At 31.6% G+C, this 25,650-nt stretch overlaps 2 protein-coding genes across 9 annotated transcripts; both read left to right on the plus strand.

The window, feature by feature from the left end:
• Positions 1-989: 989 nt before the first annotated feature.
• Positions 990-4,353, plus strand: LOC114307834 (Methylenetetrahydrofolate reductase family protein). Its single transcript, XM_028253260.2, has 4 exons — positions 990-1,763; positions 2,705-3,350; positions 3,490-3,730; positions 3,823-4,353. Exons 1-4 carry the CDS (start codon positions 1,224-1,226, stop codon positions 3,860-3,862), a joined length of 1,467 nt encoding a protein of 488 aa, XP_028109061.2. The 5' UTR covers positions 990-1,223; the 3' UTR covers positions 3,863-4,353.
• A 5,722-nt stretch (positions 4,354-10,075) lies between these two features.
• LOC114307835 (uncharacterized) lies at positions 10,076-16,745 on the plus strand. Of its 8 annotated transcripts, XR_014345658.1 has the most exons (11): positions 10,078-10,277; positions 10,998-11,246; positions 11,708-11,903; positions 12,451-12,621; positions 12,704-12,820; positions 14,433-14,630; positions 14,713-14,772; positions 14,860-14,958; positions 15,091-15,115; positions 15,967-16,112; positions 16,276-16,745. XR_014345658.1 is itself a non-coding variant. In XM_082897597.1 (10 exons), the coding sequence occupies exons 2-9, from the start codon at positions 11,107-11,109 to the stop codon at positions 16,072-16,074; spliced, it is 1,089 nt and encodes a 362-aa protein (XP_082753723.1). In that variant the 5' UTR covers positions 10,076-10,277; positions 10,998-11,106; the 3' UTR covers positions 16,075-16,112; positions 16,276-16,745. The 8 variants fall into 8 exon arrangements, 7 of the variants coding, with proteins under 7 accessions (XP_082753723.1, XP_082753707.1, XP_082753740.1 ...); XM_082897597.1 differs by lacking the exon at positions 15,091-15,115 and having other exon boundaries at positions 10,076-10,277; XM_082897614.1 differs by having other exon boundaries at positions 15,967-16,745.
• The last annotated feature ends 8,905 nt before the right edge of the window (positions 16,746-25,650 follow it).

Below are 25,650 nucleotides of genomic sequence, written 5' to 3' on the forward strand. Positions count from 1 at the left end.
TGTAATTTTGAATCACTTAATTAAATGGTAATATATTATTAGTTGTCATTAATTATGTAATAATTGTTTATAAATAAATGAATTAATTATAAATATTCTTATAAGATGTGATATAAAATGGTGACAAAAATTAATGACATATAACCTTTCTCTGATACACAATTTATAAGAATTTTTTTTAGAATGATTAAATATTTAAAGTGACAAATTAAACAGATTATTTTTTTATTTAGAACAAACGGTAATTAAAATAGTGATATAAAATTTCAAGTCATTACTTAAAAGAATTCAATTGAAATATATATTTTTTTTATTAGAGGCATAAGGATAATTTTTCAAAAATTGTGGGGAGCACGTGACTTCACCTGTAGGATCTTCTCAATTAAACAGACTAAGGTCAAGTTTGGGTAGTATGAAAAAATTCAAAAAGTCAAAAAGTTATTCAAAAAATTAAAAAGCTAACATTATTCATCAAAAGTCAACAATTACGGTTGCACAACTCTCAATCTTAATTTTTCCCTACAAATCAATTTTTACAATTTTTTATTACACATTTTTTCATAAAAAGTCAAAAAGTTAACCCAAACATCCATATTTTTTCCCTCAACTTTTTAGTCCAAAAAGATAAAAAGTGCACTTATTTAGGACACTCCAAACAACTCCTAAAAAAATAAAAAATAAAAAATAAAAAAGTTCATTATAAAAAAGAGAGAATTATTGGAAAAAAATTATAACATATAGGAGTACAAATAATTTTATGGTGGAAAGTGAAAATTTGCACCCCTTCATATTTTTATAATTCTTTTTCTTCTGCCCCACTGGGCAGTAATTCTTCTTAAGAAAATAAAAATTATATGATTTTTTTTGTTTTTTAATTATTATTTTTAGTAAATTTTTATTTTTATTTTTATTTTTATTTTTATTTTTAGAAAAAGTGAAAATTTCAACATAAATTTATAATAAAAAAAATCACAAAAAAAAAATATGATGTGTTTTTTTATATATTTTTTATAGCTGAATGACGAAAGCATGCATGCGTAGCGAACAAGATTCAAAGCAGAGCACAGCAGCCGTAAATTAGCCATGAAACAAATGATGTTCTTTCAGTTGGCATCACATTACTCGCACTAAAAATAGCTTCGATTTCTATAAATAAACCCCCATCCCTAAATCCCATCCCACTCCCTGCGTGAAAAAATAGCTAATTCGTGGTCTACCAATTGATGGCCAACCGCCTCATTGTCTTCTCTCCAAAATTCCTCCTCCTCTGCCGCCGCTTTTTCCTCCGACCACTCCACTCCGCCGTTCCCTCCGACCTCTCCGCCATCATCACCACCACCACCTCCTCCTCCTCCTCCTCCTCCGCCGCCGCCGATTCTTCAATTCTTGATCTCGATGACGTGAAGGGGCTTTTCTCGTCGGTGTCGACATCGAAGCTAGTGCGTTCGGCGGTGAATCTTCACGCGGCGGGGATCGAGCCCATGGTGGATGTGGGGCTGTGGGTGATGAATTCGAGGCTCATGAATACGGGGATGTTGCGAGGGTTGATGTTGGGGGCTACCAAGCATACTTTTTATGAGCAGTTTTGTGCGGGTCATGATCCCGAAGGGGCGGGTCGGACTGCTATCAAGCTTTGGGAATCGGGGCTCCGTGGAATGCTGGTTTACGCCTTGGAGCATGCTACGGATAACGGCTCGTGCGATCGAAATTTGGATGGGTTTCTTCGGACTGTTGAATCCGCCAAGTCACTTCCCACCTCCTCTGTAAGCAACAACAAAAAAATAATAAAAATTTCTATTTTGGTTTTTTATTTTATTTTATTAATTATATATAGATCTAGGCAGCTCATTTCCAATTCAACAATCTTTTTATTTAATATTTCAATGAGCACATATTTGTATATGTCATATATCACAATTGTATTGAAAAGCGACATGGTTTAAATTTTTTTAAATTAACATATAAAATAATAAATAAATTATGATACTAGTACATAGTCGTCATAATATTATTATTTTTAAATTTGAGTAAAGAAGCATTTGCACATTTGCATGATCTATGACTTGTTCTGTGTCCATAATTTTAATTCAACAAATTTTACTTTTTAAGATTATTCTGACCAACTTCTGTATGCTTTCTTTTGTCAAATAAAACACATCTTTGCATCTTTTACTTGATCTATGATTGTTCTTTCAATAATGCTATATACTCTGAATTTTACTTATAAATATTAATGTAAATTAGATTTATTTTAAATATGAACTACACAATACATCAATTAAATCTCAACTACACATCTCCTTTCCTGGTAATTTTCTTGGCAAAATTTCTGGTTTATTAGACTTTTGCTTGCTGTTTTCATGTGGGTTGGCATTGAGAAACATGTAAAACCACTCATTTTCGAGGGGTAGGTTGCTGGACCTATAAAATGATGTGCACTTAATTTTAGTTTTAGATATGAAAATGCTACATAATCTTATTTTTTATTTCATCTTTTCACTTCTAGGACAAGTAAATGGGTTTTGTATACATTTATTAATGTAGATCCCATTACTTTGCCTCTAGGAGTAAAAAAAAAAAAAAAGGGGTAAGAAATAGGATCATGTATAGCATTAATCTTTAGACTAATCAAAACAAATTTCATGATAAATGTCTGCTTTCAGATTTGTGACCAAGGAAAAGAAAATGGAATGTGTATGAACAGGTTAGCTTTGTTATAGTGAAGATCACTGCAATTTGCCCCCTCGGATTGCTACAGCGAGTAAGCGATCTGCTGAGATGGGAATACAACAATCAATCTTTCCGACTTCCATGGAAGCTCAACACTCTCCCAATCTTCTCCAATTCCAGCCCTTTCTATCACACACCGAGAAAACCAGACCCTCTAACCCCGGAAGAAGAGAGTGACCTCTACTTAGGCCATCAAAGGCTGCTAGAACTTTGTCAAAAATGCTTAGAAGCCAATGTCCCTCTTGCAATCGACGCTGAGGACACATCAATTCAACCTGCCATTGATTACTTCACATACTCTGCAGCACTCATGCACAACAAAGATGACAACCCAATCATTTTTGGGACAATTCAAGCTTATCTGAAAGATGCAAAAGAGAGATTGCTCCTGGCAACAAAGGCAGCGGAGAGATTGGGAGTGCCAGTGGGGTTTAAATTGGTGAGAGGCGCATATTTGTCAAGTGAAAGACAGCTAGCTTCCTCTCTAGGAGTTGAGTCCCCAATTCACAACACTGTTGACCAAACACATGCTTGCTTCAATGATTGTGCCTCTTTCATGCTTGACAAGGTTGCTAATGGCTCAGGGGCAGTTGTCCTTGCAACACATAACATCGAATCAGGTAAATTCTGAATACAGTAGTTCTACATGCACAGAAACAATGCTGAAATTATCTCTTTCCTTCTGAATATTCATTTTTAGAGCTATGGCGAGGCATTTTGTAGTTATTGGTTTAATATGCAAATTGTGATGGGTTATAGGAAAAAAGGTGGCGGTGAAAGCGCGAGATTTAGGGATTGGGAATGGAAACCAAAGGCTTCAATTTGCTCAGCTGTATGGAATGGCAGATGCACTTTCTTTTGGTCTGAGAAATGCAGGGTTTCAAGTGAGTAAGTACATGCCTTTTGGACCTGTGGAGCTGGTTATGCCTTACCTTCTGAGGAGAGCTGAAGAGAATAGAGGTCTCTTATCTACAACAACCCTTGACAGACAACTGTTAAGGTAAACTAATTCATCAAGAAATTTGTGCAAATCTGAATTTTTTCAAGTGGTATTTTGATTTTTGATCCGTTATATGTTTGTTCTTGGCACAGGAAGGAGTTGAAGAGGAGACTAAAAGCTGCAGTTCTGTAGAGTGAACTTGAGAAGGCAATCAACTTCAAGCAACCACACCAAGCTTATAATTTAATCGGAAGAGTGCTGCTATGCATCGCCGGTTGAATTCTTTATCAGTTTTTTTTTTCATTTTTTTTTGTGGGTTGGCACAATAAATGACATGTGTACAAGTTCTACATGTACATGTGTGTGTTAGTTGTGTGAATTCACATAAAAAGTAAAGAAAACTGGTGAAATTCATCAAGATGAAGTATATATTATTTTCTTAATCAGAATTGTGTGTACATAAATAAGAACAAGCTTTTAGTCTTTGTGAGTCCGTCTCATTTTGTGTTTCAAGAGATTCTTGAAGCCTTGTTATTCTAGTCGTATTAGGATGTCAATCTAGTCTTATTTCATTCTTTGGAATCTCTTGGAACCTTGTTTCTAGTTTTTTCAGAGTTCCACAATCCTGGTGTAAATGATGTATTTAGTTCTCTTTATTCAATGTTAAAAGGCTTTTGAATGTCTCTACTTATGTTGACACCCAAAGATCAGTAGTGTTACATCTACCAATTGTATATTAATTAGTATATCAATATATACTATGATATTACCATTTTAAAATTATGACCACACCCATTATACAAATTACAAAGACTCAAAATTTTTAAAATTATATCACAACATCCATTAGTACATTAATTTATATATCAATTGATACATATAATATCATTCTTCAAAGATATGCTTGCTAATGACATCGGATTATACCTCACACACAAACAATGTTTACACAAACTAAATCCAACTCAATATATCAAGGCCATGACAATTGGTTGGCTCGACCCTAAAATTTATCAAGGCCATGACAATTGGTTGGCTCGACCCTAAAATTTAAGGCTTAGGAATCATGAAATTTATTTAATCAGCAAGTTGGTTTGGGTTACATATTCTAAATTCCTATACTTTATGAGTTGGGGTTGGGTTGGCCCATCTGGCCTTAATTTAGGCCTTATATTTTGATTTTTTTTATATTAAATTTAAAATTCATTAGCAAAAGAATAAGAAACTATAATTAAAATTTTAAAGTGCATCGCAATAGTCTGGATTATATATTGAATAATTTTTATAAATTATTAAATGGAAAGTGATGGAGAGGGGCTACACCACTATTACAAGATTAATATATCCAAATTAAATTGGCAGATATTAATTTGTCAATTATCTACATTAAAATAAATACATAAAATAAAAAATCTCTCAAACCTAATACATTAATTAAAATGGTATGGAAAAAAACCAGGCACATTACCAATTAAGATTGGGTACGATACTGGCTCTGATTTTTTTTTTACTGTAGTAGTAGGTAAGATCCCCCTGTAGTAGTAGTCCGGATCCTCTCCAGCCAAAGACTCCCACCGGTCCTCCTGTCAACGGCCACGATTTGGCCACGTGGCCAAATGAAGATCTACGGCTCAGATAAAAAAAAAATTGAATTTCTTTCCTTCTTCAACACAGCAGCAGCAGCAGCTTCCAAAGCTTCATTCCGCTTCACTTTTTTCCCTCCCTCTTCAGCTTTGTGAACGGCGACGGCATCTCGTGACACCAACGACGGAAAATCCAAGTCGGCGACGAACATCGGTGGGCTCTCCCTCTGTTTTACTCCGAAGATTTAGACTACGATTTGAGCCGCGATTGGAGCCGGAGAGACCACCAAATAATCTGTCTTAAAAAAAAAAAAATTGTTGTTCCCCCCAAATAATTTCTTGCCCTTTCCCGTCCTTCACCAGAGATGAAGGAAATCTGAGATGGACAGACCACCATTTTAGGATACATACATGGATTGCTCTGTTTTTTTATCCAACTTGGAATGTGATAAAGATGAAGGTCTGGTTTTGGAGGTAGAGCAACAAAGTAATTTGCCATTGATGGTTTTGGGTTGATTTCAGTTGAAAAAAATCAAAGTAATTTTTGAAATGTTGAAAGCAAATTGTGAGAAGTTCTGGTTATAGAAATCTCTACCACCAAAATCTTTGCTTTTGCCCAAAACGATGACCAATCTCTACCACCAAATGTTTAGTGAAATGGAAAAAAACTGATTGGAAGCTGCTTCTGTGTTGAACGAAAGAATGACAGAAATTCAATTTTTTTTTTTAATCTGAGCCGTAGATCTTCATTTGAGCGACGTGGCCAAATCGTGGCCGTTGACAGGAGGACCGGTGGGAGTCTTTGGCTGGAGAGGATCCGGACTCGTAGTAGTAGGCACATTACCAATAAAAAATCTCTCAAACCTAATACGTTAATTTTTTTTAACCAATCAGGCACATTACCAGAGTATTTCAAATATTTAATTTTTTTAATTTATTAAGATCCCATTTGGGAACATATTATTTTAGTAAATTTTTGATTTTTTATGAAAAAATATACAAAAAATTAGAAAAAGTAATATCACAACTTATAATGATTTTTTTGATTAAAATACATAGTTGACAAGCAATATCTAAATTTAAGTGAAATTTTAATTTAAAACTTGATTTGACGTGAAACACTCAAATCCTTAGTCTCTTTTTCTATCAAATATTTTTTAAAATTTATAAACTTATCTTATAAATGTATTTTAATCATTTTGCTTTTAGAGCAATACTGGGTGGATCGAAAATGAGGTTGGCTCAAATGGCCCGAATTTCATCTTGTCCGTCATCCGGGTGGCTGTCCGGCCAGTCATCTGGCGAGGAGGCTGATAGCCACGGTCGACAAAGGTGAGAACCGCGGTAAACAAGCTTTCATCCGGTCATCCGAGTGGACGTCTGGCCGGTCAATCGGACGAATGACTGGCCAACACCCATTTGGGCCATTTGAGCCGCTCCTTTTTGGGCCACCAAGCATTTTTGCTTTTAAAATACATTAGATTTGAGTAAGATATAACTATTGAAATTTGGGCAAATTTCACTTTACCTCCCTATGGTTTAGGCCATATGCGGATTACCCCCTGACGTTCGAATATCACCACAAAATCCCCCTGTGATTGATGGAGTAAAGTACACAGTTAATACCGTTAATGACAGACGTAACTATCATTTTCACTCCCAACAGTCATGCATTTAAGAAGAGAAAAGGGGAAAGAACTAGGCTGTATGATTGAACACTTGTGACCCAATTTAAAAATGAGCTCAAGAAAGAAAAAAAAAATTACAGATCTAAGTTTTTTTTTTCATACTCTCTCTCTCTCTAGTCTACCTTACCTGCTAATTTGAATTCGGTTGGCGAAAAATTTATTTTCTAATTTGTGGTTTTTAATGATGTTCATTCAAATAATGGAGTTTGGGATTTTGTTAAAAAAAATTTGTTATGTTAAAGCCCTATTTGAGATCCGTACTTGTATATATATGAAGTTTATATATATGTATATATACACTTGCAAGTATATATACACTAGACAGGGAAGATGAAGTCCGAAGAGAGAGAGAGAGGTTGGGTTGGGTTGTACATCATTGTAGTTAGCTGAGTGAGAGAGAGAGAGAGGGAGAGAGAGCTGTTAAAAGAAGAAGAAAAAATTAAATATATTTTAGGAATATATATACATATATATGCACTTCATTTTTACTTTTTAACAGTGAATATATATGTATATGGTCCCGTTTGGTAGAACTGTGGGAAAGTGATTATAAATTATAACTTAACAGATTATAACTTACAGCTGTGAGTATAAGCTGGTAACCTGTTTGGTGTAGCTGTGGGATTATAGATTTAAGTTACAGAATAGTGTTTGGTAAATAAGCTGTAAAATAGCTTTTTCTGTATAATTGACTTTTTTGCCCTTATATGATATAAAAATGATAATTTTGTCATTTTTTTTTTCAATTTTAATTTAAAAAAATTATTTCATTAATAAAAGTTAATATAATTAGTATTAATTAATATCAACTAATATAAAAAAATTGATACACTTGATAAAAATGTAATAGTAGTAATATTGTGATAATTTTTTTCCATTATAAATTAATTAGTATCAATTAATTGCTTAATCAGTATCAATTAATACTAAAATTATTAATTAGTATAAATTAATGTCTTAATTAGTCTGAATTAATACTAAAATTATTAATTAGTATCAATTAATAGTAATAATTAATTTTTATTAGTATCAAATAATATTAATAATCAACAATTGTTATTAATTAGTATCAATTAATAATTAATTCATTACAAAAATACAATATTAAATTTTTTTGACATTTCTGATTCTGTTTTTATTAAATTTTTTTATTACAATTAATAATATAACAATTGTTATTTTTCATCAATTTATCAATTTATATTAATGTATCAATTTTGTCCAATTTATTATTATTATTATTATTATTATTATTATTATTATTATTATTCATTTTAATTACACTGAAGATCAAACTTCATATATATACTTGCAAGAAAAAATAAGATCAAACCTCATAAATATATACATATATATACACTTCATAAAAATTATATATATATTTTTTAATATAGTTTGATCTTAAGCATCTGAACAGATTTTAGGAATATATACATATATATATATATGCAATTTGCAGGTTTGTATATATATTTCGATTCGATTGCTCAACAAGGTAAAGGTTGACGGGTAGTCATGGAAGAACTTTTGCTACAAGTTTGGGTAAAGAAACTGAAATGAATCATCCAATTGGGACAAACAATAGTAACCAAAATGGGTTTGGATTTGATCAGAAAAATGGATTTGGATTTGTATATGTGAACTGGGTTTGGATTTGTCTACAACAAAAATGATCTCTCTTAAGAGATGTCGAATCAAGAAAAATGGAGGGTTGGAGAAACAACCTTCCCTATTTTGGGTTGTTCTTAATTTTATATATATATATATATATATATATATATATATATATATATATATATATATATTCTATGTATTGATGATTTCCTTGTTGTAATGGTTTTGCAAACAAGAAAAGTTGTTGGATGATTAGAGTTTACACACTTCTATCCGTTGTCCGTTATCATCTGGATATTGATGATAAAGATGAGGGTAGGTTTTCGAAATTGATGATGAAGATGAGGGCATTTTCGTCATTTAATTCGGAGAAAAAAATTATATTTTCATGCCTATTTGCATACTAGGCGCGTGTCATGCACAATCTATTAAAATAGATGGAAAAGTTAACTGTGTACATTAATCCATCAACCACAAGAGATTATGTGGTGATATTCGAACATCAGGAGGTAATCCGCACATGGTCCAAACCATAATACGGTAAAGTAAAGTTTGCCCTTGAAATTTTGATGAAGAATTTGATCCATTATAGATTTGGTAAACAATTCATTTCTTCATTAATTTGATATAGATTTGATAAAATAGTTGAAACATATGCATTTAATCACCAAAAAAAAAATTATTAAATTTAAATTTGATAAAATAAGTAATGAAAGATTGAAATTTATCTAATAGGCTTATAAATGGGAATCTCGCAAATTGAAAAGTCACACATGTGGGGGCATATTGTACTAATTTTTCTATTTTTTCATCCGTTCTTTTTATTGTTTTACAAATTTTTAGTTGTAGTTTTGCTAAAGGGACTGGGTTGTCTCTGAATTGGACAATCTAGTTTGGTTTTTTTTTGGTCCATTTTGATAATTTAAACTATTTAATATGTAGAATTTGTCTACTATTTCATTTTTATAAAAAATATCAGATATTAATAGTCACTTGAGCAGATAATATTTGTGTCAACAATTTATTTTTAAAATTATATTTACCGTTGACACAAATGTTATCTGCTTAAATAGTTATTGATATTTGATCAACGTAAATTTTTGCAGTGATGAAATACTTGACGAGTTTTATATATTAAACAATTTGAATTATCGATGCGGGCTTTGTAACGAGCCCACGAAAGTCCAACAACACAATCTAATACAACATCAAATTGGAGAGAAGTCATCTCTTTTTGCTTAAAACATAAAAATCCACCCTCAAACTTGATAATTATTTGTTTATATGGAACAAGACTATATGTACTAAAAAAAAAATTAGGGCAAAGTTTGCTCCATGAGCCAAAAAACATTAAAGCATAAGTTCTTAAAAAAATTGATAAAAAAATAGAAAGCAAAACTCACATAATATTTTTTTTTTAATAATTTGTTTTAAAAAGTTGAGTCACAAAAGAATGAAATAATTTTAATGATGTAATTTACCATACAATAAAATAAAATAAAATCATGGGTGAAGCAGCCGCAATCAATTTGGGTACGATGGTCGGTACCGTGAATGGGTCACTGCATTTGTCAAACAAATCCCCATTCCCTTTTTTTTTTTTATGTTTTCTTTTCTTTTCTTTTGTCGGAAAATCGAAATTTTCTCGTACGGCATAGCTTCGCGCGGAAGAAATTTTTTACCGCCATCACTTGCAGTCCCAGAAATCTTCTAGACTCCCAGGTTCGTTCTTTTGTCCCCTTCTCAGCTTTCAATCTTTATTTTGTTCTTATCCCTTTTTTACGGTATTTGAATCCCCCCCCCCCCCCCCCCCAAAAAAAAAATCTCTCTCCTTCTCCCTCTTGAAATTCACAATTATAGAATTATCCCATTTCGATTTCATTGAAATTGTTCGTGGGTTTTAAATATTTTCTTAAGATTTTCAAGTTTTTTTCATCACCCTCTTTGTATCAATACTTTTTCCTGATGTTGATGATATAATAAACCCCCCCCCCCCCCTCTTTTTTTTTAATAAATTGAATTGAATTGAATTGGTATTTGGATTGTAGCGAATTGGTTGATGGTGACCTTCTCCTCGTAATCTCCTGATTGAGTTTTGAAAATAACAGTGTTTGGTGAATTGGGCTTTTTGTTTTGTCTTTTACTAGCATATGCTGAAGATATATTTCTCCAAGGATACCTTAGTTTTCTCCCTGTTTTGTTCTATTATCTTGGATTGTTCTTGCATTGATGTACATGAAAAATTCATGGGTTTATTTGTATCTCCTCCTTGTCAATACAGCTTTCCCAATGTGTTTGTCACCGTTGTGCTAATATACATTGTGTCAATTCGATAACTTTATCAAGTGGTTGGACTTCTTTCAGCATTGCGTCGGATTATGTTCGATTGCCTGTTATTATGATGAACAAACGCTATTACTTATTTTCATTTTCCCCTTGCAGATTTGTGTGCTATGTAATTTAGAATTTGGCCAAGGGATGGATATTATACGGAGAACCGTATTGGTGTGTTTGGCCTTTTGGGGTGCAGTATCTTGTCTGAGGTAGTGGAATGGAAAAGAAGAAAATAGATGACTATGAACCAATACCAATTCCACATGTGAGAGTTGACAGATTTGGATTTGTAATTCAAGAACTTAATGATTCTCCTGATGGTTTAACCAAGAACAGGTCAGCCTGTCAGTATGCGAGGTATGAAATTTCTCTGTGGAATCTTATGTATGCTGTCAAACAAAATCCTCTGCACTTGGTTCCATATTTGATACTTTTTTGTTTTTATTTTTGGTGTTTGCTTGCATAGATGCTAAATCTGTGAATTTAAGCATTTGACTGGAACAATGGCCGCATTGTTATGATTTTTCCTAGTGACAAGTCTTATTTTTACCATATTTTGAGTATTATTTTCTTTTAGCTGCCACAGCTTTATTTCTATGTCCCTTGCCCACTGACTTCTTGTTTTTCTGGCCTGGAAAATATTTTAACTGTATTATTGTTAGCAATGAATTAGGTGACTGAGCTTCTAGATGTCTTTGTTCTTGCAAAAATATATTGTTTTGACTTTGAGCATTTTGTTTGGGTGGATTAATTATCATATAAATTTTCTATATATGCTTTATGTGTTTTTCTGTTTATCTGAATGAGGCACTTTTTAGGGAGGAAAGAAGGATTAGAAAATGGAGGAAAATGATTGGCATTGGAGGGAGTGATTGGAAGCATTATGTTAGAAGGAAACCTCATGTTGTAAAAAGACGCATAAGAAAAGGAATTCCTGATTGTCTGAGGGGTCTTGTTTGGCAGCTAATTTCAGGAAGCCGCGACCTCTTGCTGATGAACCCTGGGGTTTATGAGGTAATCATATATTTTTCTCTCATCTAAAATATTACTTTACTTATATGCCATGGTATTGCTTAATTATCGTGACACCTCATGTTTAAGGAGATGAAACAAAGAGAGTTGTGTGCTTGGTCAATTATGGAAGTAAATGTACTCAAGTCATTTGAATTTGGTGGTTATGGGAGGAGCCAAGTGTCAGTGGTAGAAAGAGGTTGGGGTCTTCACTGGGCTACTGCGCTCATTGGCTTCAAGAAGGGGTTTCTGGGTGGTCTACAATAAATTGACAGCTCTAGTTTGGGGTTTCGTTTGACTTCTGGTGGTGGGTTGATAATTGGTAGGTCATCATAAGTGAGGAAGGAGGTGGCGCGTGTGACTCCTTGAAGCAACTCACATGATGGGTGGTTATGGCAACATGTGACAGTGATCAATGCCCCCCATCTCTTTCAAACTTTCAATTTAATACAGTTACAATTATATTATGTTGCTTTCCCATTCAATGCTGAAATCCCTCTTCACACTCTTTTATTATTGCTATACCAATAAAATTGTTCCTTTGCTGCAGCAACTAGTGATATATGAGACATCTGCTTCAGAACTTGATATAATTCGGGATATATCTCGTACCTTCCCTTCACATATTTTCTTCCAGCAGAGACATGGACCTGGTCAAAGGTCTCTCTATAATGTTCTAAAGGCGTACTCTGTATTTGACAGAGATGTTGGCTATGTTCAGGTTTGTATCTTTTATATCCCATCACTCTTCTATATACCTTTTTGTAGAATACTGAATAATACAAAATTTTCTTGACTACCAGGGAATGGGATTTGTAGCTGGTCTGTTGCTTCTTTATATGAGTGAAGAAGATGCATTTTGGTTATTGGTTGCATTGCTAAAAGGAGCTGTCCACGCCCCCATGGAGGGTTTATATTTGGTAATTTCTTTAGTCTGAGAACATATTAAGGGGTTGTTTGGGATGACCTAAATAAGTGCACTTTTTGTCTTTTTACGAAAAGATGTGCAGAAAAGTAAAGAGCTGATGTGATGGGAAAAAGATAAAAAGATAAAAAGTGTGTACTTATTTAGGATAGCCAAACTTGGCTTAAATTTAGTTGTTACAACTTGCGTTATTTGGTCAATAAAATGACAATAGGCCCTGAATATGTCAAGTAGCGTAAGAAAGCACAGTTATTGGAAAATGTTTTGATAGAGAAAATTTGTAGTTCTAAAGCTGGTCCTAAGTAGAGAAAATATGTTGATAAGTTTTGAAAAAGGTTTATTTTCTTCATATTTTTATCTTACCCCCTGCTTGTGGATGATGTATTCAATAACAAATAATGGAAAGTGCTCATAAATCACTCTTTTCTGAGGCTAGTAGGCAATTTTTCTGGAGATGCTATTCTAGCCAGAGGTGGACATAAGGGGTGGCGAGGGGGGCCACACCCCTGCAAACATCTCAAAAATGTTAATGAACTATGGTATATTTACTCTTAAGTCTCTAATTCATAGAGAATTGGCCCCCTCAATTTCTTTCGTCTTTTTAAAAAAAAAAATTCTTCTAAAGTCCCAAATTGTTTGAAGCTTTAGTGAAGGTGATGCTACACATGTATATCATATACAAGTTATGATTTAAATTGATATTACAAACCAGTGTGTTGGTGGGGCTAGAAAATTATTAAATCAAAATTGGTTACGTCCCATTATAATGTTTAATTGTATCTCAAAGTGGTGTTGGTTATGAGTTATTGTATTGACTTTGGTAACTATCAAAATGGTCTTTGGTTATAGGTGAAATTGGTGTTAGTTACTATCAAGTGACTATGATCATTGTGAAAAAAGTATTTGTATGTTATTTTTTATTTTGTGCAATGAGTAAAAAGTATTTTATAATTCTATTTTGATACTTTCTATTTTTTAAATATCTATGTTGAAAATTTAACTTGCAAATTTAATGATAATGTTCAATTTTTATGCTTATAAAAATGAATATTTTAGTATACGAAACTTTGATAAATGTAATAAAATAAATTTTGTAAATAATTTTTGATTGTATATAATGTAGCCCGCACTTTACAATAATCCTAGGTTCGCCACTGAAGGAGAGGGATAGGGTAGATTTAATGATATATATATATATATTTTTTTAATTTTTAAAATTTTTTTTGGTCTCATTTTCTTTGCCAACAATGATTCATCCCACTAAAAACATCACCACTAATAGCACTAATGCATTAAAAAAGTAAAAAAAAAAAAAAAAAAATACAACTCCAAGACCAAAACATCACATCATTAATGGCGGGACTCACTGCCACCTAATTAGTGGGAGCACTAATTAGTGCTCCCAAGCATTTTTCTTTCTTTGCTAAATGATGTCTACTCATTTGAGAGTCCTTTTATGGCTGTTAAAGTGGTTTGGCTCCTTATTATGTCTAAGCCTTATTTTTTTATTTATTTTTTCTTCCCTTTTTTTTTCTTTCCTGTTTGTGACCATTATTAAATGCATTCCAGAAATCTGAGAAATGTTGTCTTTTGTTACTGGTGTGTAGGTGGGGTTGCCTCTGGTACAGCAATACCTTTTTCAGTTTGAAAGTTTAGCAAGAGAGAACTTGCCAAAAGTCGGAGAGCATTTTACGCAAGAAATGATAAACCCTAGCATGTATGCAAGCCAGTGGTTCATAACTGTTTTTTCATACTCTTTCCCATTCCATTTGGCTCTTCGAATTTGGGATGTCTTTCTCTACCAGGTTAGTGATCTTAATTATTATTGCATGTTCCTTATATGTACTGCCCTTGGGTATGGAAGCTGACATTTTTCTTTTGGGCCAGGGTGTCAAAATTGTTTTTAAAGTTGGTCTGGCCCTGCTGAAATACTGCCAGGATGACTTAGTAAGTTTTTGATGACTACATCTCTCTGTAAGATCCTAATAGCTTGTAATATTCTGACTCATACCAAGAATTGATTATGTTGATCAGATAAAGCTACCATTTGAGAAGCTTATACATGCTCTGCGTAACTTCCCTGAGGACGCAATGAACCCAGATACCCTATTACCAATGGCCTACTCAATCAAGGTTCTCTCTCTTGCATGTTTGCATTATGTGGCATTACATGTTCTGAATTCCCAACATGCTAATTATTTGTAGTTTTTTTATGGTGCATACAATTTTTTCCTAATGTCATCAACTTCTTGTTGCTGTGGAAAGTCTTTTCCAGTGAGGAGCTTGCATCGTAAGTTGATCTACTTTTATAGTGTCCTGATTGGTAGATTGCAAATGTTGAACGGATTTGAAGTCATTTAAGATCTTATGTTTTCTATTGCTGGTCATCATCTTTGTGTGCCAAAATTCTTGTATATTGTGCCACTTTCCAGTCTTGTAATCTTACTCCAAATGTTTGATCACTATTCCTTGTTGGACTTCCCTGTCATTATGTTGGGATGTAGCGTCAAATGTACTTATTGCTTGGATATTATCCATGTCAAATGGGAAATTGCTACAGTAGTTAATGGCTTGTTTGGTAGTCTAAGAAGTATGGACACTTCTAAGAAAGTATTGTGTCCGTGTTGGACAAATGTTCACATATGTCCATTGTTTAGACACATGAAATACATTGTTAGTTTGAAAAAAATAACTTGGTATCTAATGATAAGATAAAAGCAATGGATTTATAGCTATTATTTTCTTAACCTTTAGACTTTTTAATTTTAGGTGTTCTATTTCAATTTGTGTTTTAATAGAGTTTTCTAAAATATATACTACTTTTTGTTCATTACTTCTTTTCCATATGTGGAATGTGAAAAATGATTTCTTATTAATTTGGTATAACAAAGAATATACTTACTTCCAACGTAAAAGATGATGAAATTATTTTATTTTCATGTGTTTATATATATATATATATATATATTGTCATCATGTCCTTGGAGCTCAACCTGGAATCTCATGGGTATGGAGAACGAAAACACTAATGTTAGGTCAACAAAATAGCACATCAGTAGCTTATTATGGAAGCTTTTCGTAATTTTAGTATGTATATTTTAGTTTATCATCTTGCTTTGATAATTTTTGTTTAATTAACAGGTATCCAAGCGTTTGGAGGAACTTAAGCTGGAGTACGAGAAGAAAAATGGGAAGCCAGCAGAAGAACCCAAAGGGAAACAGAAACATCTGCTACTTAAAATGCATTAAAGGTGCTTTGCATTTGAGAGGACCCCGAGCCACAACTAGTCAGTACATACACACTGATTCTTTTATTCTTTGCTTGTGTCAACAATATTGTCTCTGCCAGTGTGTATATAGCATCACACTTTGGCCGTGTCTTTGACCTACGCATAGGTATGACGCGTAAAAAATTGCTCAATTGGTTGCTTGCTTGAACTGATTCTTTAGGTCTAAAAGATCACATGTTAAAATCTTTTTATGAGACAAAGTGAGGATGGTGGCAATGTGGCATCTACGCATCTTCTGATAAGATGGAATCGTTTGGATGGACCACCACGGGAAAATTATTTAGGTGGGATGACATACTAGGAAAGTTCTCTTTTGCTACACCATATCTGTCCAAGAATCGGATTCTTTTCAACAACTGTACCCTACTGATCTGCTTCTCACCGATCATTAGGCGTTTTTATGATTGAGAGCCCTAATTACCGCTAACTTGATTGTTATCGAATGGCAAGCATGGTGGAGTTGATCGGCCAATCATTTGTTATATATTTTAAAACAAGTTTGTAAGATGGATTTATTGAATTTTATTTATGCGACGAGTCTAATGATGATTCTCTGTTGATATGACATTCTTATCCTCCGAAACATTAGCAGGTGATTAATATAAGGTCAAGGTTGGATTTTGATGCTAACTCTGAGTAGATTATGCTTAATCAGGATAAGTGGATGCATTCTATTATGAAGTTTTTATTTTTAATGCATATTATTGTGAGAAGCATGTTCTTTTTCAACTTCATTTATTCGACATGCATGTTGTTCTCCATGTTGATGGAAAGATGAAATTTGGTATTAAAAAAAAAAAAAATTGAAGGCATCATTCTATTTGGTCGGTCCCTTTTTTCTTCTTCTTCTTCTTCAAGAAACATCAAAAATAATAATAATTAGTGTGTTTTGTTTCAGTTTTTTAAATTTATTTTTTTGAAAACTAAGTTTTTTTTATTTTTTGTATTTTTTTTGTTTTTAGTGAATATTTTTTGAATTTTAAGTAATTTTTTTACTTTTTTAGATACGTCTTACTTAAATGAATCTAAATAGTAAAATATTTTAAAAAATTAATAAATACACAAAAATAAAAAAATATATATTGAATTTTTGTTTTTTTATTGTATTTTTTGGTATTTAATGTATTTTTTAAAAAAAAAATTCACAAATATTTACTTTTTAAGTATATTTATGTTCGGTGTGTCTAAATTTTTTTAAAAAAATATCTTAAAATATTAAAAAAATTCATTGAAAACATTAAAATACGAAAAATAAAAAAGTTGAATTTTCTGAAAACTGTTTTTTGAAAACTGAAAACAAACAAGCTGAAAGTTATTTGTAACTAGTGTATCATGGACAATACAAAAAAATAATATGGATATAAGCCTTAAAATAAATTTTATAATGATAAATTATTTTTTGATATAAAATTTGATTAAAAATTTAATATAATGGTAATACCACGTCATCATTAATATGTGATATAACCTACTAATAGTAAATAAACACATAGAGAATGAACTTCACATATCAAATGTAATTAACAATTTAATAAATTTCATATCTTTATAGTGATATTTATTTTTTTATATCACTAACAATGACATTGTCGTTACATTCAAAAAATTTCATAGTGAATATGATTTATTTATAATACTCTCTTCATTTTTAATCAAAACAATCATTATCGTTTTTATAATTTTTAAAATATTATTAACATTTCACTATAATAATATTTTTATAATTTTTTATTAAAAATATTTTCTTTATATTTAAAAAAAAAAAATTCTCCAAATTTAAGAGGACACGTGACCCTCTGATCCCATACTCCTTCCGTCACTATACACATGTGAATTTATTGGTAAAATATTTAATAGATTATTTGACATATATGGCATTTCCCTAGTATATTTGCATACGCATGAACTTAATAAAGAGAAGGGGTCAAATTCATCATGAAAGGTGTGCGGGTTCCCCACGTCAGCCATGCAGACAATGGAGCATGACAAATGAATAGAGGCTGAAACCGAAACAGATGAGATGGTGACACTATAACTACTTTTAAAATAGAGGCTGAAATCCAAACAAATAAATATTCAAAAATTTATTTTACTTTTAAAATTAAAATATATTGTTAATTTTTGTTGTGACACGGTAACTACTTGACTTAAAACTCTTTTGCGAATTAAACCTTTTATTAAATTATGTGTACTAAAGTCCTATCATTTAAAAATAGAATAAATTATTTATAAATGTTACGATAGATTATGATTATATCTATATAGTTAGAAATTTGAAATTCAAAATAACATAATTAATGACAATACTATATATAGGAAATCTAATGTTACGATAGAGTGTGATCATATCTATATGGTTGAAAATTTTGAAATTTAAAGAATAAATGTAACATATAACATCTCAAATCCAATGTGATATTTCCAAACTCAACGTGATATTCTCATATACTTCTAAAATTTAAAATAACTTGATTAATAACAATACCATATATGGAAATCCAATTTTACCATAGATTGTGATCAAATCTATATGGTTATAAATTTAAAATTCAAAACATAAATGTAATATGTAACATCCCAAACCCAATATGACATTCTTAAACCTAACATGACATTCTCATATCCTTCTCATCCCAAAACCAACGTAAATGTAACATGTAATATCCCAAACTCACCGTAACATTCTCATATGCTTCTCATCCTAAACCCAACGTAACATTCTAATACTCCGCCATTGAATTATGAATAATGTAACCTTCTAAATGCAACATGTAACATCCTAACCCAACCCATACATTGAACCACTATTACTCCCAGCCTAACATAATTTCAACATCGAGCGATAAGATTCAATCAACATTTAATTACAAATCCAAATCCTCAATAATTTTGCATAATATACTGTAACATGTATTGAAACACTGATTACAACAAAAACACGATACACATTCAAACACATATATAACCAAACATACATACAAATGTCATCTACTACATGGTGTATGTAGATTAACGTTGTACACTAAATGTAATATGCATCGTAACACGATCATCTAGGTCCCAATGTACAATTGTCATCCTACGACATGGTTCATATTCGACATCCAATTAACAGCCAAAATCGAATACTACCAACCCAACCCTTGAACCTATACACACCATCTCACACATCGAACATATCAAAACACATCAACCATCACAATGTCAAATACACATTCAATCAAAACATTGGCCAAAGTGTGTCTATCAATTAGTGTAATAGATTGTTAATACCCTATTGTTAGCACCATAAATCTGTAATTTTTATTATTATTTATTATTTATATAATTGCAGGACACGTGGCATCCTCTTATTCATTTGGAAGTTAAAAGAAGTTATAGAGATAATAGAGAATATGAAGGACAAAGTGGATGAGTGGGAGGACAAAGTGGATGAGTGGAAGGACAGATAGCAAGACAAGAATGAAGATGGAAGAAATGAGTAGTTACTAAGTAGTTATTGCTGTATTTTTTCTTCTATAAATAGCCATTAATGGCTACATTGTAAAGGATCCAGAACTTAAATCAAAGACAATTGATTTCAATATTTCTTGTCATTTTCCTTATCTTAGGAGTAGTTTAATATAGATTTATATTTCGAAGCATTTATTTTCAGTATTTCCATTTCGAAGCATTTCATGCAATTTCTTTTCAAAGCATAGGAGTAGAGGTAAGTAATTATTACTTTGATTGTTCACTAAATCGTCTTTCTCCGTCCCTCTTTCTTCTTTTACTTTTTCTTTTCTCTACACTTGGCAAATTTGAAGTCCTCTTCGTTGAGGCAAAAGAACCGTCAACACAATCGCTTGATAATTGGCTTGAATTTAATCTGTAAGGATTTTTCAATCCTTGCTGGCACGCTCGCATTTATGATATTTTCCTTCGTAGGAAAAATAAGCCAACATTTTTTGGCACGCCCAGTGGGACAACTAAGTGTAAGAAATGACAAACGATTTGGATTTCGCCATTCGAACTTGTCAATATGAAATATATTGGCGTGAAAGAGAAAATTTGGATCTTCAAGAAGAGATCCATTTTCTTGATGAAATAAACTTTCATCCCTTACAATATTATTTGGTGGAAGAAAAAAGACACCATTTAATTGGAGAAATTCATCAACTTGATATGGAAATTCTCCAATGGAATGATGAGTTATCAACTCTCACTACCAAGTCTTTAACTGAGGCTTTAATGGTCGGAATTGTTGAATTTTTTCTGAATTTTTCCATGGTTAAAAATAGCAAAAGCAAAGAATTGATTTCATCAATGGCTCGGGGGGTTCAAGAGTTTGTTTTAAAAGAGCCAAATTATGAAATTAACACAACGAAAGAGCATGTTCTTGAGCCAAATTTGGCTAAGAATGATGTTCCATGTATGACTCGAGGGGTCCAAAAACCAAATTTTAGAGAGTCAAGTCATGAAAATAATATATCTATGGGTGATTTTCATAAGCCATTAATGGCTAACATGGAAAAACAACCCACTTTGCCAAATAATTATGAAAACCTATTCGGCAAAAGTCATGTTTTTAAAACAAACATGGTCAAGAATAATGAACAAGCCACTGTTCATGAATTCAAAATTTTTGATATTTTTCAAAATGTCAAAAAGTATAAATTTTCATGGTCACACTATACCATGACTTTTGGTGTTCAAAATCCTTTTTGGATTTGTGGTTCACATCAAAATATAATTATGATGATGTGGCTAATAAAATTAACAAATTGTTCTTATGAGTTCGAAGCACTAAGAACAAGGGATGACCATTTAAAATGCATGAACTTGGCTAGAAAAAGCCTGTGCATTTAAATAAATGGTTGAGAATGGCTTATCTTTTCAAATTGATGGCCAGTTGTTTGTATGTACACAATCAAAGCATCGAAGATACATTCGAAGCATCAAGAGTTGTTTCGAAGGTTGATTACTTCACATTCGAAGCTGTATAAAGCTTTGAAGATACATTCGAAACATCAAGAGTTGTTTCGAAGGTTGATTACTTCACCTTCGAAACTGTATAAAACTTTGAAAACTTTCGAAATGTGTACATCTCTTCAAATATATGTAAAATGACAATTAATTAGTTGTCGAATAATGCCTGTTTTTGGCATCATAAGTTGGCTCGAAGAACAACAGTTTTGGTGTCTTCGAAGAATTAATAATTGGTTCGAAACACAAAATTAATATTTTCATTAATTATGTGTGAACCAGAACATATAAGTTTTGAATAAACCACAATGGTTGGCCAAAAACAGCTTCGAAAGCCGTTTTGCCATAATTTTGTAAGCTTCGAAGCACTCTATCTTGCATCAACAACAACTTCGAAGAAATAATAATGGTGGTTGTGAACCTTCGAAGCTTTGTCGAGTATTTTTGAGGATGTAATTCGTCTTTTGTCGGTTCCATCGACCTTCGAAGAATGATTTTGGTCTTTTATATCACTTTCGAAGCTTGTTACTAGTAATAATTCGAGTCATCTAGTCATAATTTCATACTCATTCGAAGCACTTTATTGGTGTTGTTACATCATTCGAAGCACTTTGCTTCTTAGGTTAGTCATGTGCTTGATTCGGCCCTTCAAAAATTCAAATAAACATCATTTTTAAGGGCCGCGGGGGGTAATGTTATCACCATAAATCTGTAATTTTTATTATTATTTATTATTTATATAATTGCAGGACACGTGGCATCCTCTTATTCATTTGGAAGTTAAAAGAAATTATAGAGATAATGGAGAATATGAAGGACAAAGTGGATGAGTGGGAGGACAAAGTGGATGAGTGGAAGGACACATGGCAAGACAAGAATGAAGATGGAAGAAATGGGTAGTTACTAAGTAGTTATTGCTGTATTTTTTCTTCTATAAATAGCCATTAATGGCTACATTGTAAAGGATCCAGAACTTAAATCAAAGACAATTGATTTCAATATTTCTTGTCATTTTCCTTATCTTAGGAGTAGTTTAATATAGATTTATATTTCGAAGCATTTATTTTCAGTATTTCCATTTCGAAGCATTTCATGCAATTTCTTTTCGAAGCATAGGAGTAGAGGTAAGTAATTATTACTTTGATTGTTCACTCAATCGTCTTTCTCCGTCCCTCTTTCTTCTTTTACTTTTTCTTTTCTCTACACTTGGCAAATTTGAAGTCCTCTTCGTTGAGGCAAAAGAACCGTCAACACAATCGCTTGATAATTGGCTTGAATTTAATCTGTAAGGATTTTTCAATCCTTCCTGGCACGCTCGCATTTATGATATTTTCATTCGTAGGAAAAATAAGCCAACACCTATTAAAGATAAACAATCCACACTTCAACAAACAGCAACACACTAACCAAAAAAAATAAAAAAAAAAAACCCCTCAACTGATTGGAGTTGAAATATGTCGAAGGAATTAACAAACAACCCTCAAACTTTATCATATCATTGACCATATCCACATCCAATTAAGCAACATTTTAAAAATGCACTGGAATCTCGTGATCAAGGCGAACAAAACTCGCACAGTCGTTGTCTATAGGCTTGTCTTTCCTAAAAGCCTTCCCAAACGTGATATGATGAATGAGAAAATAATGTATAATATGAAAACAAATTAGGAGTATAATAGTATACTAATATAATTCATTTACAATTTATAGGACCTCATGGAACACATTTCTATTTAAATAGGACTTCAAATTCTAAAAAAATATTTATAGAATTTCACATTGAATAAGTTATCTAAATAATTTTTCTTCAAAAATATCAATGCATTGTAATGCACTTTTTGTTAATTTAGATGGAAAATATGATGGTTACATTTTATTTAATCAATCATTAAGAATTTTATGTTTTAAAGCTTTGCTCTATATCTCATAGAATAAAGTAATATTTGTCTCAAAATTTTTAATTTTTTATTCATATCTAACATGTCATGATGTCACGACAACATGCTTTTTTTTTTTTTTTTTGTCTTGAAATAAAAAATATATATATAGATATATAATTAAATAATTCTATATAAAAATTTTAAAATTCTAAAATACTAAACCCCTAGCCCTCAGAGCTAAGGGTGCAACTCGAGCTAGTTCGGTCGGGTTGGAAAGTTGTCCAAGCTTAGCCTAAGTTTTGCTAAGATCTACCCAGGCCCGCCTAAATCCGAATTGTAACCCGAGATTGTCTACCCAGGCCCGACCCGAGTTAAATTGAATTGCCCGAATTGTAAATGAATTTAATTAATTAATTTATTTTTTACAGCTACATTATTAAATTATTAAAATTTGATTCCATTTACAACTTTTTTTAAGAGGAAATCATTAATACTATCAAAACAAATAATTTATATAATGTAAGAAAGATGCCGCATAACAGTCCTTACAATTTATGAGTGAAAATATATATAAAAAAAAAAGTAAGATTTTATGTTATTTGTATATATAATATATATTCAAAATGATTTAATAATCTAAATTATTTTAATATCATGTAATGATTAATAATTTATATATATATTTAATATTTTTATATATCTATATATGTATAATTCGGGTTTCGAGTTGCTTGGGTTGTTTGATGTTGCTTGGGTTGTTTGATGTCTTTGTCCAAATCCGCCCAAATTTAATTCAGGTTTCTAATTTTTTATCCAAACTCGTACCGAATTTAAAAATATCTTATTCAAATCCTAAAAAAATTTGAGCTAGATTCGAATTACTCGGATAAAGCCCACCCAAAACTGCAGCCCTAGTAAGAGCATCCTATGTTATCATCCCCACCGGTGCCCACTTCACCCACTGATCTTTGGCTTTACTGGCCATGCATTGGTAAACCATCCCCCCCCCCCCCCCCCCCCCCCCCCCCCCCCACCCCCCACCACCATGTTTATGATTAGTAATTAGTGGATTTAAACCTTATATCAGCTTTACCAAAAATTATTGAATGCCCCTTAAGTAAGTTCAGATGGAGCAGTGTTAGGAACATAAAATTATTCTACAGAACAAAACATATATGTGAGAGAAAAAGATGAATTTTACATGTAAATCTTACATTTGTCTTATATATTATTTTATTTTGTGAAAAGCATCTATATTTTTAGAATTATTAATCTAGATGATATTGTAAATTAGTAATTATTGATTTAATTATTGAATTCACAACAAAATATTAAATATTAACTTATAAATGAAATTTAAGATAATGTTAGAGATTATTTGAGATAATCTCAATAAATATATTTTTTTAATTTTTTATGAAAAAATGTGCAATGTAGTAAAAAGATAATGTAATCTAAATAAAATAAAAATATAAAAATATGTGCTAAAATACTACAAGCCAAACAACCCCTTATGATGTGACTCAAATAACTTATTTTTTTGATTTTTTTTATTTATTATAAAAGGATCTTAAAAAATAAAAAATAATATGATAAATTATAATAAATAAGTCAATAAATAATTTATTTTGTTAGTACCAAATCACCTCTAAATAATTTATCGTCAAAAAATGTTAGAAATTCTAAATAAATTATCAAATTTTTTATCAAACTTTTCATATGAGCGTGAGATTTAACACAAATCACATGATATGAATGATTCTCACACCCATGCAAGGGCATTGGCAATAGAACTGTTAGTGGGTTCGTTGGTGTCAAATCCTAATTTTTGGCCAGCTAAATGTATGATTTTGTCTTGTAATGAAGCTGTGTTTTGAAAAGTTGATAAAAAATTAATTTTTTGACTTTTTTTGACAAAAAATTGAATTATTTTAAATAAAAAAAACTAACTTTTTTAATTAAAAAAATTAAAAAATCAAAAAATTAACTTTTTTAAACCCTTTCCAAATTACTCCTATGTGTTTTGTTAAGTGTGTCAGCCACTAAATGACTGACCAAGTTAGCCAAGTGTTTGGCCAGCCAAGAAGAGAGAGAGGGAGAGAGAGAGAGAGGGGGAGGGGGGGCATTGATGAGTGCAGTGGGTGGATCTACTGTATTTTTTAATTATTACTTATTTTATTTATTATTTATATATATATATTTTTAATATACATCTTAACATATTTATTATACCATTACTCACTTTTTAAAATTAATAAATTCTTAATATATTTTAACATATATTTTTAAATTTTATTTTTATCACTTTTTATCATATAAAATATTATTTTTTAGCTATTCTGAATACTCTAAAAAATGTAATAATTCATTTAAAATTCTGAACATAACTCTTTATCGTTCGGTATATTACGAGCGGCCTAAAGAGTCTTCCGGATGCCAATCAATTCGCACCACAAACTTTTCAGAAACGGATTCTACGATACCAAGATTTTAAAGTCAGATTGCGTGACGTGACTTTGACATGTTTTATTTTTTGTTGTGTCCATGTCTGGCTCAGCGTGAGGAGGGAGATTCGATTATTACAGCATCAACATTACTTTAGTTATTTTTATTCTTTTAATAAAATATTGATTAATTATTAAGAAATGGTTTAAGATGTTATTAATAGGTACACTTTTTAATTTTTGAAA

This window comes from Camellia sinensis, chromosome 1, assembly GCF_055761805.1.
Source record: "Camellia sinensis isolate YWXY chromosome 1, ASM5576180v1, whole genome shotgun sequence".
Lineage (NCBI taxonomy): Eukaryota > Viridiplantae > Streptophyta > Magnoliopsida > Ericales > Theaceae > Camellia > Camellia sinensis.

Bases quoted from the DNA above. Each gene is read 5' to 3' on its own strand.
- LOC114307834 (XM_028253260.2), top strand. From the start codon at position 1,224: ATGGCCAACCGCCTCATTGTCTTCTCTCCAAAATTCCTCCTCCTCTGC. The intron at 3,351-3,489 runs GTAAATTCTGAA...GATGGGTTATAG, and splicing joins AACACATAACATCGAATCAG to GAAAAAAGGTGGCGGTGAAA. The intron at 3,731-3,822 runs GTAAACTAATTC...TTCTTGGCACAG, and splicing joins CTTGACAGACAACTGTTAAG to GAAGGAGTTGAAGAGGAGAC.
- LOC114307835 (XM_082897581.1), top strand. From the start codon at position 11,107: ATGGAAAAGAAGAAAATAGATGACTATGAACCAATACCAATTCCACAT. The intron at 11,247-11,707 runs GTATGAAATTTC...GGCACTTTTTAG, and splicing joins TCAGCCTGTCAGTATGCGAG to GGAGGAAAGAAGGATTAGAA. The intron at 12,622-12,703 runs GTTTGTATCTTT...CTTGACTACCAG, and splicing joins GAGATGTTGGCTATGTTCAG to GGAATGGGATTTGTAGCTGG.